This window comes from Brassica napus, chromosome C8 (assembly GCF_020379485.1).
Source record: "Brassica napus cultivar Da-Ae chromosome C8, Da-Ae, whole genome shotgun sequence".
Lineage (NCBI taxonomy): Eukaryota > Viridiplantae > Streptophyta > Magnoliopsida > Brassicales > Brassicaceae > Brassica > Brassica napus.
In genome coordinates this window covers 37,826,874-37,842,775 of record NC_063451.1, presented here as the reverse complement: position 1 = coordinate 37,842,775, position 15,902 = coordinate 37,826,874, and the positions used below count along the sequence as shown (strand labels likewise).

Below are 15,902 nucleotides of genomic sequence, written 5' to 3'. Positions count from 1 at the left end.
GGGAGATTTGTTGGGTTTTTCCCTCATTAGCCCAAGACCCAAGAAGCCCAAGAAGAAGAAGAAATATCTAGAGAAAAATGGAGAAGGATGAAGAAGTGTGTAGAAAAGGAAGTGTGTAGAAGATGAAGTGTGTAGAAGATGAAGTGTGTAGAACTAACTTGTAGTCTCCACTTACTAGTATAAATAGGGGTGCTTAGCACCATTTGTAATCATCCAAGAATCAAGAAAACAAAGAGAGAAAACATTTGTAAGAGAGAGTTCTCAAAACAAAATCTTTGTAAACCCTTTCCAAAATTATAAAGAGTCTTCTTCTTAAATCTTTTAGTTGTCTAATCCCATTTTCATCTCATCGATATTGGGTAATTTTCCCAACAACTATATATATAAACATCACGTAATTGACACAATGATACACATCTTATAGTTACAAGTGATCACTGTTGCGGCTACAAGTGGTCATTGTTTTAATTTTATCGTTATATATTTTAACGATATCTGAGACTTTTTCGAATTGGCTTGATTAATAATAAAATGGATCTTGATAAATCAGTTCTCGCTGTTATTGGTTTCTCGTTTCAGCATAATATGTCTCTGAGATACCTGCAATATATGTGTTGAAGAGTTGGTGGCTACATTTCTCCTAACTATTGGCCAGAGTTCAAAATATTATTACACAATAGACATGTTCAAGAGATCACTATTTGACACTAATGAGAACTTTCATAAGGTTCTAAAATCATTGAATACGCTAATAATTACAGAAACATGATAGCTTCTAATGTGGTCAGATGCAATAGGAAATGGAAGTCAATAGTGATAATGAGACAGATTATTTTTATTGGTATTATGGTTTGGTATGTTCATGTAGACATATACATTTTATAGTACTGCTTCTTTGTGCTATGGTTTGTTTTTTGTTTTGTTATGACTATACAGGAAAGATTTTTCTGTTTTGTTTTCATTGACTTTTTGTTTTTCGAGACACCATTCTAACAAAAGAAAGATTATATCATAGGTCAAACAGAAGATATACCAAGTGTTATGTGTATGTTCTTAATGTTACACATATATCTAAAATCTTATGAATACACCTGATATTTTCAAAATCTAGATTATGAGTAAGAAAATATAAAGAATTTACCTCTCAATAACCATATATTTTAAAAGAATAGCAAAATCAACAATAACTAAATTTTTTGAATAACAAAGGATTTGAATGAAATTTAAAAGTCCTCAAACCAATAACAATGGATTTTGGAAAGATTTTAAAAGTCCATAAACCAATAACAATGGATTCTTAAAATTTTATAATTCATTTAGAATTCTTAAACCAATAACCACCTTAGTAATTTACCACATCTAGTCATGCCTGTTTTTCTCAAGATCGAGCCGACATTGTCCCTATTTTATTTAATACCACAGGTTATATAAACTCAGAACCGACTCTGAGCATAATCAAATAAAACATTGGCATTGTATCTTCAAAAAGATTCTGAGTTGTTTATAAATAGTGGTTATGCTTAAGGTCTAGGTGGCAGAATGTATACTAGCGTATCGGCCCTGAGGTAAAGCCAAGGAAGCATTTGCTTTCGGCCATTTTTAAAATAAATAAGATTTCGGCTGTTTATTGATAAAATCTCTTGTAGTACTGGTTAATCACTAAGATTTATTCACAGAGGTGGTGGGTTTGATTACCGTAAGTTGCTTTTTATCACATTCTGTTATCTTTACAGGTTTTGGGCTTCCGACCCAAAATATTTCAGGGTCGGGTCTGTATACTAGACCCTCGTTTTATCACTAGGCCAATATCTCATTAGTTTAAATTTTCAGAGCCAACTTTACATCTAAACTTGAGAAATGTAATGATTCAAAATGCTAAGCTTGATAAGTGTGGAATCTTTTATAGGAAGAGTGGAATGATAATTTATGATCAAGGGTCACAGTTACTTCAACTTGAACATGGCTGGAGCAGGAGACATCGTGAGGACGAGCGTGAAAGGATCAAAGACAGATTGGATGGGTAATTAGAACTGTCAAATGGTCCGTTCAGAGTCCAACTGGATTTGCTCAATTAAACCATTTCAGTTTTGGGCAATAATAGATGGTTCATATTGGACAATGATCCAAACAAATGTCTCAAGACCAATAGAGCAAGTCCAAATGGGTATACCCATGGACATTCAATAGTATTAATTAATTATTTTAATTATTAATTTATAATTTTATTTCTCTAAAACTTTGGGAATATTTTTTTTCTCCAAAATTACATAACTAAATTTTTTCTCGCCAAAACTATAAAACTATTTTTTTTGGAAAAATTCGTAATTTTTTTTCCCCCAAATCGTAAAATCATGGGTTTGACTAGGAACTCGAGACATAACTGGCAGTCTAATGCCGTTCTAGTTGGCCATCAGACATTTTCCTTCCGTGTCACAGCCAGTGACCATAGAACCTCTACTTCATGGAACATCGTACCTTCAAACTGGCAGTTTGGACAAATTTTGCCGGAAAGAATTTCAGGCTCTAAAGTGAATTTGAATTTTTTTTTCGAGATTTATAACTTTATATTTTCTTTTATGTTTTGTTTATTGTGATCTGGCGTGGCTATTGGTAAAAAAAATGTAAATAAACTATAGTTACTTTATTATATTATATACTATAGTTACTTTATTATAGTACTAATTAAATTTTTCTTTTTTTTCGGAGAATAACTTATAAAGTATTTTAGAACAACTTCATCTTACAAATTTATAACACAGCCTATATGTGATATTGGATATTCAGTTTTGAGTATTATCATAAACATTCCAGTAGACGAAAGTTGAGATACGAATAAGTTAAGCGATGATGGTGGTTCAAATTGCAATCCTTTACTAACCATATTGACTGATACTAAGCCCTATTAATCAAGTGCTTGAAGTTAAGACCTAATTGGAATAAATATGGCCTTATTATGATCTTATATCTCTGCGTCTCCTGGTCATTAGTGGTTCTCTAAACTTTATTACATTTTATTACATTTTATTCATGGAATAATGATATTTTGCTAAGTTCTAAATGTTCCATAAAACTTCCAATGCTCTGTTTTTGTTGTCTTTTCTTCATCATAATACATTGTCGTATTATACAACTCCGACGAAGACTCACAAGGACACTTCCATGATCAATGGCTCTAACATTGTCTACATCAGTACATGTGTTTTTTTTTTTTTTACAATTGTCTTCAACAACAAATTTTCTCCGGTCTGGAATTACAAACCTACATACCCGTTAAAAATTTAAATGTAACATATAACTTAACTCATAACATATAGAAAGAAAATTTATGTCGAATAACAAGTTTTCAGAGTTGAAGACAAACGAAATGAGTCCGAGCAAATACAAGAAATTGAATAACAAGACTAGGTTTAAAGATCAAACACTCAATCAAACATGAGTTGGCATGTAGCTGAAGCTCTAGGAGAAAGTGCCAACTCCTCTAACATCTCAAATTTTGGAACAGCCGACGATTCTGATGACTTGATTGTTGCAGTCTTTAAGTGAAGAGCATTTTTCAGAATGTAAACCACAATATCCCTCTCTTCTGGTTCTCCTGTATATTTCGACCAGCTGAAACTTTGTAGACTCGACAATATACATTCAGGAACAGTGGTTGGTTGATTCCAGTAAACCATACCTTGAGGAACATGATGCTGATATCAAACACACATAAAATTAGACTAAAAGACCAAACTGTGAATCAGACCCTAAAAAAAAAAAGAATTTAACAAACAAACTTACATCCATGAAGGAAAAGTCTAGTCTCTTCAAGTTAGAAGAAGCTTTGAGCAGTAGCTCGATAACTCGATCCGAGGAAAACAGTGTGCAAAAACATACCTCCAGATGTTCAAGTTGGTTGAAGACAAAACCTTCACCAAGCATCATAATAGCCTGCGCGCAATTAATACTAATTAAAATTACTGACAGATGATTTAAGAAAAATGAGTTAATAGCTAGAAAATAATAACCTCTGAACATATAGCAAGACGCTTGACAGATGTGATTGATCCAATAATACTCTTCATATCAGGAAGATTAACCTCTAGATATGCCTCGATCAGACAAGGCATCTTCTCAATCAGACAGTAGTGATCACTAATACTATGATCCATAAGTTTGAAATACTTTAAATTAGGAGTTTCTATCACAAACCCATCTATCTCACGACGATAGGGTATAAAGAGTGACAAACTCTGCAACGATGGAACAACAATAGACAACTTTCCCGTATAGTCATAATCATAATCACGTAAATCAACCACTAGATCTTCAAGAATCGGGCAATTTGAAAGAAGCCGTAGAAGAGTTTCTTCATCGAAGTATCTCACACTCTGAAGTTTCAGAGTTTTGAGAGAGGGAAGAGAGACCACTCGAGGAACATCCAAGAGGATCTCACCAACCAGTTTCAAGATCACGAGCGATTTGCAAGTAAACAAGTTACTCGGCAGTATGTTTGACTTTGCCGGTTCGGTGTCGTCATGTAAGATATCCAGCTCACGTAGGCAGTGAGAAACTGCTGTTGAAACCCACATACTGATGTTCTCAGGTTTAAAATGCGAACTACAAGATTCGAGACGGAAGGTTTCTATAACCGGAGCTCTATGTAATGGCAGGTTTATGTCGAGAAAACTTTGTAGCCTCTTGCATCCAGGCTCTGAACAATGATCTCTATGAAGGTACTCGAGTTTAGGCAACCACATCCAAAGATACTCCCACCGTTTCGACAAGATGCTTGTGGATACAGCAACTTTTGTCGGAACCGACATTAATATCTTAACAAGCAGTTCATCAGGCAACTCACTGATTCTGTCCATATCTTTAAAAAAAGAAAAACAATCTAAAGTTGTTAACTGTCGATAGGATCTAGACACAAAAAAAAAAAGAACACATATTTAAAAACTAACCAAAACTAATTAGTAACGAAAGAGACAAAGAGGAACGTGACAAAACCTTAGAGAATACGGGTAGTTAGATGATGAGTGTTTCCGAAGAAAACAGAGTCAGAAGATAAACCTAGAAGTGACCACAAGACTGCGAAAGCATCTGTTAGTACAGAAGAGACGGGTAGCTTGAGAAGGAATCGACAAATATAAAGAGTAGTGAATCGACCCCAACAAGGAAAGATGAAGGGGTTACAAAAAGTCTCGTCAACGACATTAATACCTACACCAATAACGCATGGATTGGGTCAACGAATGGTTTACTCACCGTAAAATTATCTAAATCTTTGGTGGGCATGTTACTCTGGGCCTGATTAAGGGCCGACTTTTCATTCAGGCAGCCCTTCTGTCTTTGTAACCGCTACTAACTTTTGTTTTGCCCTCCTAAAAGGACCATTATGGGAGTTTCTTAGAAGGGTTTTAAAAGATAATCTATACTAATAAAAGACACCTTTTGAGTCTTCATAGAACGTCTACATCAGCAAAAAAAAATTTCTTCCGAAAGATGACACGTGGCATAAAATATAGTTTTACATTTTAATCTATACTAATAAAAGGGACCTTTTGAGGCTCCATAGAGCGTCCACATCAGCAAAAAAAAATTTCTTCCGAAAGATGACACATGGCATAAAATATAGTTTTACATTTTAATATTACTAATTTTCGAAAATTATAAATAATATGTAAACATACATCATAAAAAATAGAAAAACTGCATTAAACATATGTAAAATTACCATTTTTCACTTTTAAAAAAGACGGTTTATCTCCATAATGTAACATTATCGTTTTATAAAAAAAAACAAAAATCATTATATATAATAAACTGCATTAAACATATGTAAAATTACTATTTTTCACTTAAAAAAGAAGGTTTATCTCTATAATGTAACATTATCGTTTTATAAAAAAAACAAAAAACATTATTTATAATTTCGAAAATAATAAATATATGTAAACATACAACATAAAAATGGAAATACTACATTAAACATATGTAAGATTACCATTTTACATTTTTATTTTTTTTAAAAAATATGTAAACATACAACATAATAAATGGAAAAACTACATTAAACATATGTAAGATTACCATTTTTCATTAAAAAAAAGACGGCTTATCTCCATAATGTAACATTACTATTTTGTAAAAAAAACATTATATCTAATTTCGAAAATAATAAATAATATGTAAACATACAACATAAAAAATAGAAATACTACATTAAACAAATGTAAGATTACCATTTTACATTTAAAAATAACAATAATATGTAAACATACAACATAAAAAAATGGAAAAACTACATTAAACATACGTAAGATTACCATCTTTCAGTAAAAAAAATGGCTTATCTCCATAACGTAACATTACCATTTTATAAAAAAAGAAAAAAACATAAATATAACTATTTGACTATTTGTCCAACTTCTTCTATTAAACATTGCCGTTTTACATTAAAAATGGAAAAAAAACATTAAAATTTAAACATTTATCTTAAAATATAAAATATAGATATTAACTAAATATAAAGTATAAGAAGGAGAAATACTCAATATATAGAAAAATAAATAATAAGTAAATATTATAAATATATAAATATATGAATTATATATACGATAATAAGTAAATGCACAATTTTTAAAATACGGAAATAGTACATTAAATATTAAACATCTATCTTAAAAAATATAGATATTAAGTAAATAGAAAGTATAAGAAAAAGAAATACACAACTTAAGAACAATGGAAAAAGTATATTAATATTTAAACACCTATCTTAAAATTTAAAATATAGATATTACGCAAATAGAAAGTATAAGAAAAGGAAATACACAATTTAAAATAATGGAAAAAGTACATTATTATTTAAACATCTATCTTAAAATGTAAATCTATCTTAAAATATAAAATTATTAGTAAATAGAAAGTATAAGAAATAGAAATACACAATATAAAGAAAAATAAATAATAAGTAAATATATAATATAAGTAAATACGCAATTTAAAAATGGAAAATTACATTAAGATTTAAAAATATATCTTAAATTTTAAAATATAGATATTACGTAAATTAAAAATATAACAAATGGAAATATACAATTTAAAGAAAATGGAAAATGTACATTAAGATTTAAACATCTATCTTAAAATGTAAAATAGAGATATTAAGTAAATAAAAAGTACAAGAAATGGAAATACATATACATGAAAATAAATAATAGGCAAATAATGTAAATATATAATATATGAATTATATATATAATAATAAGTAAATACACAATTTTTTTTTAAAAAATAGAAAAAGTTCATTAAGCATTAAACATCTATCTTAAAATGTAAAATATATAATATAAGTAAATACACAATTTAAAAAAATGGAAAAAATATTTAAATATCTATTTTAAAATATAAAATATAGATATTACGTAAATAAAATATAAGAAATGGAAATAAACATTTAAAAAAAAGAAAAAAGTACTTTAAGATTTAAATATCTATCTTAAAATGTACATCTATCTTAAAATGGTAGTAAATTATATAAAAATGGAAATACCACATTAAAAAAAAATGTATAGTTTTACATCAAGAACACGGCTTATCTCCATAATGTAACATTACCATTTTACAAAAAAATAAAAAAAAACATAAATATAACTATTTGACTATTTGTCCAACTTCTTCTATTAAACATTGCCCTTTACATTAAAAATGGAAAAAATTAAGATTTAAACATCTATCTTAAAATATAAAATATAGATATTAACTAAATATAAAGTATAAGAAAGAGAAATATTCGATATATAGAAAAATAAATAATAAGTAAATATTATAAATATATAAATATATGAATTATATATACAATAATAAGTAAATGCACAATTTTTAAAATACGGAAATAGTACATTAAATATTAAACATCTATCTTAAAATATAAAATATAGATATTAAGTAAATAGAAAGTATAAGAAAAAGAAATACACAACTTAAAAATAATGGAAAAAGTATATTAATATTTAAACACCTATCTTAAAATTTAAAATATAGATATTACGCAAATAGAAAGTATAAGAAAATGAAATACACAATTTTAAAAAATGGAAAAAATACATTACTATTTAAACATCTATCTTAAAATGTAAATCTATATTAAAATATAAAATTATTAGTAACTAGAACGTATAAGAAATAGAAATACACAATATAAAGAAAAATAAATAATAAGTAAATACGCAATTTAAAAATGGAAAATTACATTAAAATTTAAAAATATATCTTAAATTCTAAAATATAGATATTACGTAATAAAAAGTATAACAAATGGAAATATACAATTTAAAGAAAATGGAAAATGTACATTAAGATTTAAACATCTATCTTAAAATGTAAAATAGAGATATTAAGTAAATAAAAAGTACAAGAAATGGAAATACATATACAGGAAAATAAACAATAAGCAAATAATGTAAATATATAATATATGAATTATATATATAATAATAAGTAAATACACAATTTTTTTTAAAAAATGGAAAAAGTTCATTAAGCATTAAACATCTATCTTAAAATGTAAAATATATAATATAACTAAATACACAATTTAAAAAAATGGAAAAAGTACATTAAGATTTAAATATCTTTTTTAAAATATAAAATATAGATATTACGTAAATAAAAAATAAGAAATGGAAATAAACATTTTAAAAAATGAAAAAAGTACTTTAAGATTTAAACATCTATCTTAAAATGTACATCTATCTTAAAATGGTAGTAAATTATATAAAAATAGAAATACCACATTAAACAAAAAAAAAATGTATAGTTTTACATCAAGAAAGTCCCTATAAAATTCATTATTCCATCAACATCAACCTCACACTATCAAGGAACACTTCAAAGCACTCGAGCAAAAAAATGGTTCCACCATCAACTCTTGTCGTCCCAAAAACGTTTAAAGACCTTGAAGGAGATTTATTATAACAACGAACTTTTTGTTAGGTGAATTAATTTTTGGGAAACCCCGCAACTTCCAAAAGCCAAACTTATTAACGAGAATTGAATTTCTTTTCATAGACTCAAAGATATTCTTACAAATTTAAATTAATCTAATCCATAATTTTATTGTTAATATTCATACTAACTCTTTCATGATCAAACCATTACAATTAATAACCATTCAAGCGTTTATCCCGAAACACTTCTTTCCTCGCCGAATCAGGTATTGGTTCATGTTGGTTTAATATTGTTTTTGGTTTATTAACCGGTTTAGGATGGTCCTATTGTAAATATAATTTAAGTTGGTTTAGAATATATTATGCTTAAAATAAATTAAATTAAATAATAGTAATATTATGCTTAAAATATAATTTTAGAGAGTTTTCAAATATAGTTTACAGAACATTATAGGTGATGAATTTAATTTATTAAATTCATTTATTACTTAAAACTAAGTTTTTTTTTAAAAAACACACTAAGTTATAAATATCAATGCTGGATTGGTGAGTATAACATGAAGACAAAAATATAAATATTTCATTTTCAAGATAAGAAATTCAGCTTTTATTCAGTTACTCAATATATAATATCTTAAATTATTTTTTAAAAAATATACCTAATTTATATATATAGATTAATCTTGCAAACTTAAACTATTATATTATATATGAATAATTTTTTAAATAAAAATAATTTCTGATTTAAAAAAATAAATAAAAACAACAAATGGTTATTTTCAAATTATGGATGTAATTTACATTATACTATCATTTAACAAGTATTAGATACGTTTTGATACATAATTATTTTCTATTTTCAGAAAAAAAAAAAATTGTTAAACATCAATATCATCTAGGTTAAGTATACTAACAGCACAAATTCAAACATCACAAAAAATATTTACATAAACATTATAATACAATAATTTAATCAAAAAATACAATTCAAAAAACAATATTCAAAAGAATAGTTATGTACTTAATATTTGAAAATCAAAGATATTTTTGCTAAAATTGTACTTATCTGGCCAAGGAGATCAACCATCTTTTTACGGATCGATCGATTGTTTAGCATGTGGTCGATCCAAAAATACTTTACAGTTTAATTAAATATCTAAAACATTTATTCCAACACTCAACAGATAGTTTTGCTAAATATGATAACTAGATAGCCAACAAAATTACAAAAAAAATATTTAAATAGTAAAAAATATGTTAATTTAACGTGTTAAAATTTAAAAATAAATTTTAATTATGACATGCATCTTAACATTTATATAAATATATATCATAACCTAAATATAAATAATTAACAACTTAAATTAGAAAGAAATAAAAATTTTGGGCGTAGCCCGGGTTAATCCCTAGTTACAATTAAAAGAAAAAGAAAAATATCAATTAAAACAAAGGATGTGTCCTAGGATTATAAGACCATGATTATCGGAGATCTTTAAGGGAGTTTTTAAACATAATTGCTGATTTAACTAAATCAAAACAAAAAAGAAAGAAAATTACCGATCCTTAGAGCATGTTTATTGGTGTCCCTTAGAGCACCATTATCGGTGGTCTTTAGGGGGTCTCTTAATTTAATTGTGCATTAAAATTAAATCAAAAACACAATAAACGTTGGAGACGTCGCTTAATTGGGGTAAGGTAGAGACCGTATTTGAGAGACACGTGTAGGCAAAGGAAGAAGAGAGAGGAAGAGCGTCTACGGTTTGTTTTGGTTCATTCTCTCTTTCTCTCGAAACCTCTCCACCTACCTTTCCGAGAAGGCGATTCTCTCTTCCTCCATGGTTCTTCGACTTGCCGGCGAAACTCCATGTCTCCATGGGACTCAGACGAAACGAGATCGTCTCTCTCTGTGGCTCGCAGACGAAAGGGCGATTCTCTCTCTCTCTCTCTCTTTGTGACTCCTGGAGGAAACGAAGCCAGACCTCTCTCTCTCGGTGGCTGACGTCGACGAAGGAAATCGTCGATTATCTCCCTCTCCGTGGGGCTTCTCGTCGGCGAAGGACGGCACTCTCTTTCTGGGTCGATAAACTGGAATCTGAAGGTAAATTTAAAGCGTTTGTTGTGTTCTTCAAGCATGCATGTTTTATTCTACACTTATTCTTGTTCTGACTGCAGGTTTGTTTGGTTTGTAGGTTCGATTCTTTCTCGCGGTGGTAGTCGTCGACGGCGATATATGGCTATCTGTCGGTGGCTCTCCACCACGGCGACAGAGCTCTCTGTCGATGCCTCTCCGCGATTCGTACAGGTAATGCTTCTGTTTCATGTTCTTCAATGATGCATGTCTCTGATTGTGGCTTCATAAGTTGTGATTTGTTTGTTGCAAGTGAATCTATTTTGATAATGTTTCTGTCATATGATTCTGTTGGGTTTAGCTGGAACAATTTTTTTTCCAAGCTCGTTTTGTTTGTTGCAAGTTCATCAATGTTTATTTGGCTATTTTTGCTGATTGAATTTATTTTGTTTCTGCCTTTGTGTGGTGAGATGAAAGGATCAACGTGAGACGAGGGATCAACTTGCGTTTGATCTGCTAAGTGGAAAGAGAGGTCAGGAAGGTTCTTCAATGCAGGTTAGTGTTACTCTCCAACATCTGTCCGATATGAAATGAAATGAATTGAATTAGAAGTGATGTGGTTAGCTTCTGTGATGATTTGAAACTCGTGTAATTAAAGATGTAGTCAAGTGTTAGATTTATGGTTGATGGTTGTGTATGGTATTAAATAGAACTGATGGTTAGATAGAAACATAAGTTGAACCATAAATTTTAAAAAGCTTCTGTGGTTAGATAAATTTTAAAAAGCTTCAGTGAAACTCCTTTGTTTGTTGTTAGATATGTGTCAATTCGATCAGCATTCAAGTCTGCTAGTAGTTGAAACATAAATTTTAAAAAGCTTCTATGATGAATTGTTTGTGTTGAGTTGTTTGGGTTGGTGTCTTGAATGCTACCTCTCTTCCTTGTATTATTTATAACCACTGTCTTTCTCTTCAATCTCCAACATCTGAATGAGCTTGATAGCTCTTCCTTCTCTTTCTCCTCCGGCTCCTCTGCCTCCTCTTTCTCCTCTGTCTCATCTTTCTCCACCGTCTCCTCTGTCTCCTCTGTCTCCACCGTCTCCTCTTTCTCCTCTTTCTCCTCTGTCTCCTCTGTCTCCTCTGTCTCCTCTTTCTCCACCGTCTCCTCTTTCTCCTCTGTCTCCTCTGTCTCCTCTTTCTCCTCTGTCTCCTCTTTCTACTATATCCTTGTCTTCGAAAATGGATTTCAATCCATTTGAGGATTCTGCCAATTTTGTTGACCTACTTAATAGTCAACAAAATGTTGTCTTTGGCAGTCAACAACCCTCCTCAGGTAGTCAAGCTGCAGAGCAGCGACCAGAGCGTAAGGAAAGAAGGTCGTGGACAACTACAGAGGATATAGTGCTCATTAGCGCGTGGTTGAACACGAGCAAAGACCCCGTTGTGGGGAATGAGCAGAAGTCTGTGGCTTTCTGGACCAGAGTTGCAGCATATTTCTCGGCTAGTCCTAAACTTGCAGCCTCTGAAAAACGAGAGGGTAGTCAATGCAAGCAACGTTGGCACAAGGTGAATGAAGCAGTTTGCAAGTTCTCAGGGGCGTATGAAGCAGCCACAAGAGAGAAAACCAGTGGCATGAATGACAATGACGTTCTAAAACTGGCCCACGAGATCTTCTTCAATAACCAAAAAAAGAAGTTTGGTCTCGAACATGCCTGGAACGAGCTTCGCAACGACCAGAAGTGGTGTGAGCTCGCTACTGCTAAAACTGATACCAGCTCGAAAAGGAGGAAGTTTGCCACAGATGGTATTTACCCGAAATGGGCAACTTTTATCCAATCGATTCAACTACCCCAAGGGCCGAAAGCAGTTTTATTTGCTCAACGTCAAGAAGCTGTCCGAAAGGATGTCGAGCGTGCTTTTGGAGTCTTGCAAGCTCGCTTTGCCATTGTTAAAAATCCCGCACTTTTTTGGGATAAAGTCAAAATTGGGAAGATTATGCGAGCATGTATCATACTCCATAATATGATTGTTGAAGACGAACGAGATTCATACACTCTGCTTGATTCTTCGGAGTTCGAACAAGCAGAAGACAACGGAAGTTCGCATGTCGATCTTAATTTCTTCACAGATATGCCTACAAATATTGCTAATATGATGGGTGTTCGAACTACAATTCGTGATAGACAGATGCATCAACAACTAAAAGCTGATTTAGTTGAACATTTATGGTCTAAATTTGGAGGAGATGGAGACGACAACTGAGCTCGAACGCTTCTTTCAAATGTTCTCGTTTGTTTTTCTAATCTTTGTTTTGATGTTTTAATTTAAAAATCTATGTTTACAATGTAATATTTTATTATGCTTTATGTAACAAATTTTTTTTTTTTTCAATAAAAAATGTTTAATATTTTTTTTTAAGAAACCTCAAATAAGAGACTTGCAATGGAGGGAGGAAAAGTGTAAGTTTCTTAATCAACTCTCTCACCAAAATTAACTCTTTAAATAATGCTAAAATAAAATTAAGAGACCCATTAGGGTCTTTAGGATAAAGATGGTCTTAACATGGGTTCTTAGGCTAATTAGGATTGAAAAAAACTAAAATAGAAAAAAAAAAGACATTAACTCAAGATGCGTCCCTTAATTAAGCAAGCGAAGGGACCGTCTCTTAGAGGCAGGTGTCGTGCGTCCCTTAATTAAGCAAGCAAAGGGACCGTCTCTTACAGGCAAATGCTTCAAGTTTTCTGGTCTGGTTAACTTGAATTTCCATGTCTGCAGACTTCTAATATGTTTATTAAATGTTGCAGTATTCGTATGATATGTTGCTTCAGTATCTACATAGAACATAATCTACTTTAATGCTTGGTGTTATCAACGTGCACAAGTTATCAACGGAAACACCATTTAGGCCAAGAGAGAAGCTTCTGGAGAAGCAGAGGTTGTTCCAAAGCAATAGGCACACTTACCTTAAAGGACCAATGGACAAAGTCAACTCTGTTGCCATTCCTCTTGCCTTGGCTGCATCTTCTCTCTACATGATTGTAAGTGTTAGACTACCGACAATAGTGGGGACGTTTTGAGCTGAAGCAAAGTCCCTACCTTCTTGTAACATGGTTGCTGAGGCTGCGTGAGCATGGCTTGAGGTCGTGGTCCTACTATTCCTCCATTGGAGAAAGGTTGTTGTTGTTGGACCCATGGACCGAACTGCTGAGGCCACATAGGAGTTGTCCATTGCTGGTACTGTGGTCATTGTTGGTTGTAGAAGCCTCTGCCTCGTCCTCTGTTTTTCTTGTTTGTTCCTCTGTTTTGATTGTAGAAGCGTTGAGGCTGCTGGTGTTGTTGAGGAACCTGAGTTACGATTTGTAACATGGTCGTGAGTCGGGTGACCTTTACCACCATAGTCGAAGATACCGCGAGGGCAGATCTCGGCACAAGCGCAGTCGTCGGAAGACGACTGTTATATCAGCGGCGTCTTCTTCTTCTTCTCATTCTTGGTCTTCGGTTTATAATAATGGCGAACATAACCACTACATCGTCTTGGGAATCGCTCGCAACGCCACGCAAGCTGACGTCAAGAGAGCTTATCACTTGCTGGCTCGAAAGGTTAGGAATTTGTTTTGGGATTCTTCACGTTTCTAGTTTGGCGTCATTAGCTGGTTTGATTGATTGTTTTGGTTAAAAATGAGTGTTTGCAATAATCTTGGTGGAACATATGTTCTTTGTATTCTTATAGTACACTTGGATCCTTCTTCTTCTCGCTAGTGAACACGCTAAATCTAGTATGCTCTTATTTTCCTCAGCTTTGTTTGTTGACTGTATCCTTGTGTTCATTATTTAAGCAAGTTAGCAACATTTGTCTGAAGCTATTGGTGGAACATTCTAGCTCTCTGCTACACTTGGATCCTTCTTATCGCTAGTGAACACGATAAATCTAGTATGCTCTTTGTTTGTTGACAGTATCCTTGTGTTGCTATTGCAGTTTCATCCTGATGTGAACAAGGATTCTAAAGCCGGAGAGCTATTCAAGAGCATTCGTTGCTCCTACGAGGTGGGTGTTCTTCTAAAGCTTCTTTTTTTCTATGGATGACTCCATATCATCAAAATGCCTTAACCACAAGCTTTGAGTTTTTTTTTCTAATTCACTTTACCTGTAATTTTGTTTTTGAAAGGGTCTATCTAATGAAGCTACCAGGAGTCAGTATGACCGAGCACTCAAACATCAGGAAAACTCGAGGTTCTCTAGAGTGAAAAGAAACTACAGCACCCCTGACACCGAGAAAAGCAATCTCTAGATCTGCATCTCCTTCACTGATTCTTCCAGATCCGATCATAGTTTATAATCTGTCCCTGTTTGGTCTTGGATTGTAGATCATAGGATCATTGTTATTAAACAACTTGTTGGATCTTGAGGCTGGAGATATATGTTCTTGTGTCACCAACTTAGTTCTTTTTACTTGTTTCCTGTTTGTAAAGAATCAACTTGTTTATTTTGTTTGATTGGAACATATCACAAACTACTTTGATCTGTTATGTTTTGAATGAAAAGGTTTATGTCAAGGCGAAAGAACTTATTATGTCACGGACTTGATCATGCTTCGTGTCACCAAAGTTTTATTCACAACACCATTCACTCTGCTTTCTTTTTATGAAAATCTAAAAACACTTTTATCAAAAAATGCTTTGATCTAACACCATGTATAGCTTCTTATTCTCAAAACACTTCAAAGGAATCAATTGATGATACATTTGATCAATATTTTGATCAAACCTTTGAGAATTTTACCATTCATTATGGTGATCAAAAAGAAGAAAAAAAAAACGAGCTTATATCAAAAAAAATCGTGAAGAAAACCATGTACGTTTATGGAATGATTATTGTTAATATGTTTTATTTAATAAATAAAA

At 31.5% G+C, this 15,902-nt stretch overlaps 1 protein-coding gene and 1 long non-coding RNA gene across 3 annotated transcripts; one reads left to right on the top strand and one right to left on the bottom strand.

The window, feature by feature from the left end:
• Positions 1–3,285: 3,285 nt before the first annotated feature.
• On the bottom strand, positions 3,286–5,406 carry LOC106394795 (FBD-associated F-box protein At4g10400). Its single transcript, XM_013835348.3, has 4 exons — positions 4,990–5,406; positions 4,008–4,855; positions 3,781–3,930; positions 3,286–3,692 (listed from the first exon to the last, which is right to left on the bottom strand). The coding sequence occupies exons 2-4, from the start codon at positions 4,851–4,853 to the stop codon at positions 3,423–3,425; spliced, it is 1,266 nt and encodes a 421-aa protein (XP_013690802.1). The 5' UTR covers positions 4,854–4,855; positions 4,990–5,406; the 3' UTR covers positions 3,286–3,422.
• A 5,667-nt stretch (positions 5,407–11,073) lies between these two features.
• LOC106394621 lies at positions 11,074–15,566 on the top strand. 2 transcript variants are annotated; one of them, XR_007327127.1, is made up of 3 exons: positions 11,074–11,556; positions 14,977–15,045; positions 15,167–15,566. It is a non-coding gene; the product is annotated as an uncharacterized LOC106394621 (long non-coding RNA). The 2 variants fall into 2 exon arrangements; XR_001278935.3 differs by lacking the exon at positions 11,074–11,556 and adding an exon at positions 13,693–14,600.
• The last annotated feature ends 336 nt before the right edge of the window (positions 15,567–15,902 follow it).

Bases quoted from the DNA above. Each gene is read 5' to 3' on its own strand.
- LOC106394795 (XM_013835348.3), bottom strand. From the start codon at position 4,853: ATGGACAGAATCAGTGAGTTGCCTGATGAACTGCTTGTTAAGATATTA. The intron at 3,931-4,007 runs GTTATTATTTTC...AATTGCGCGCAG, and splicing joins GTCTTGCTATATGTTCAGAG to GCTATTATGATGCTTGGTGA. The intron at 3,693-3,780 runs GTAAGTTTGTTT...GTTTGATATCAG, and splicing joins TAGACTTTTCCTTCATGGAT to CATCATGTTCCTCAAGGTAT.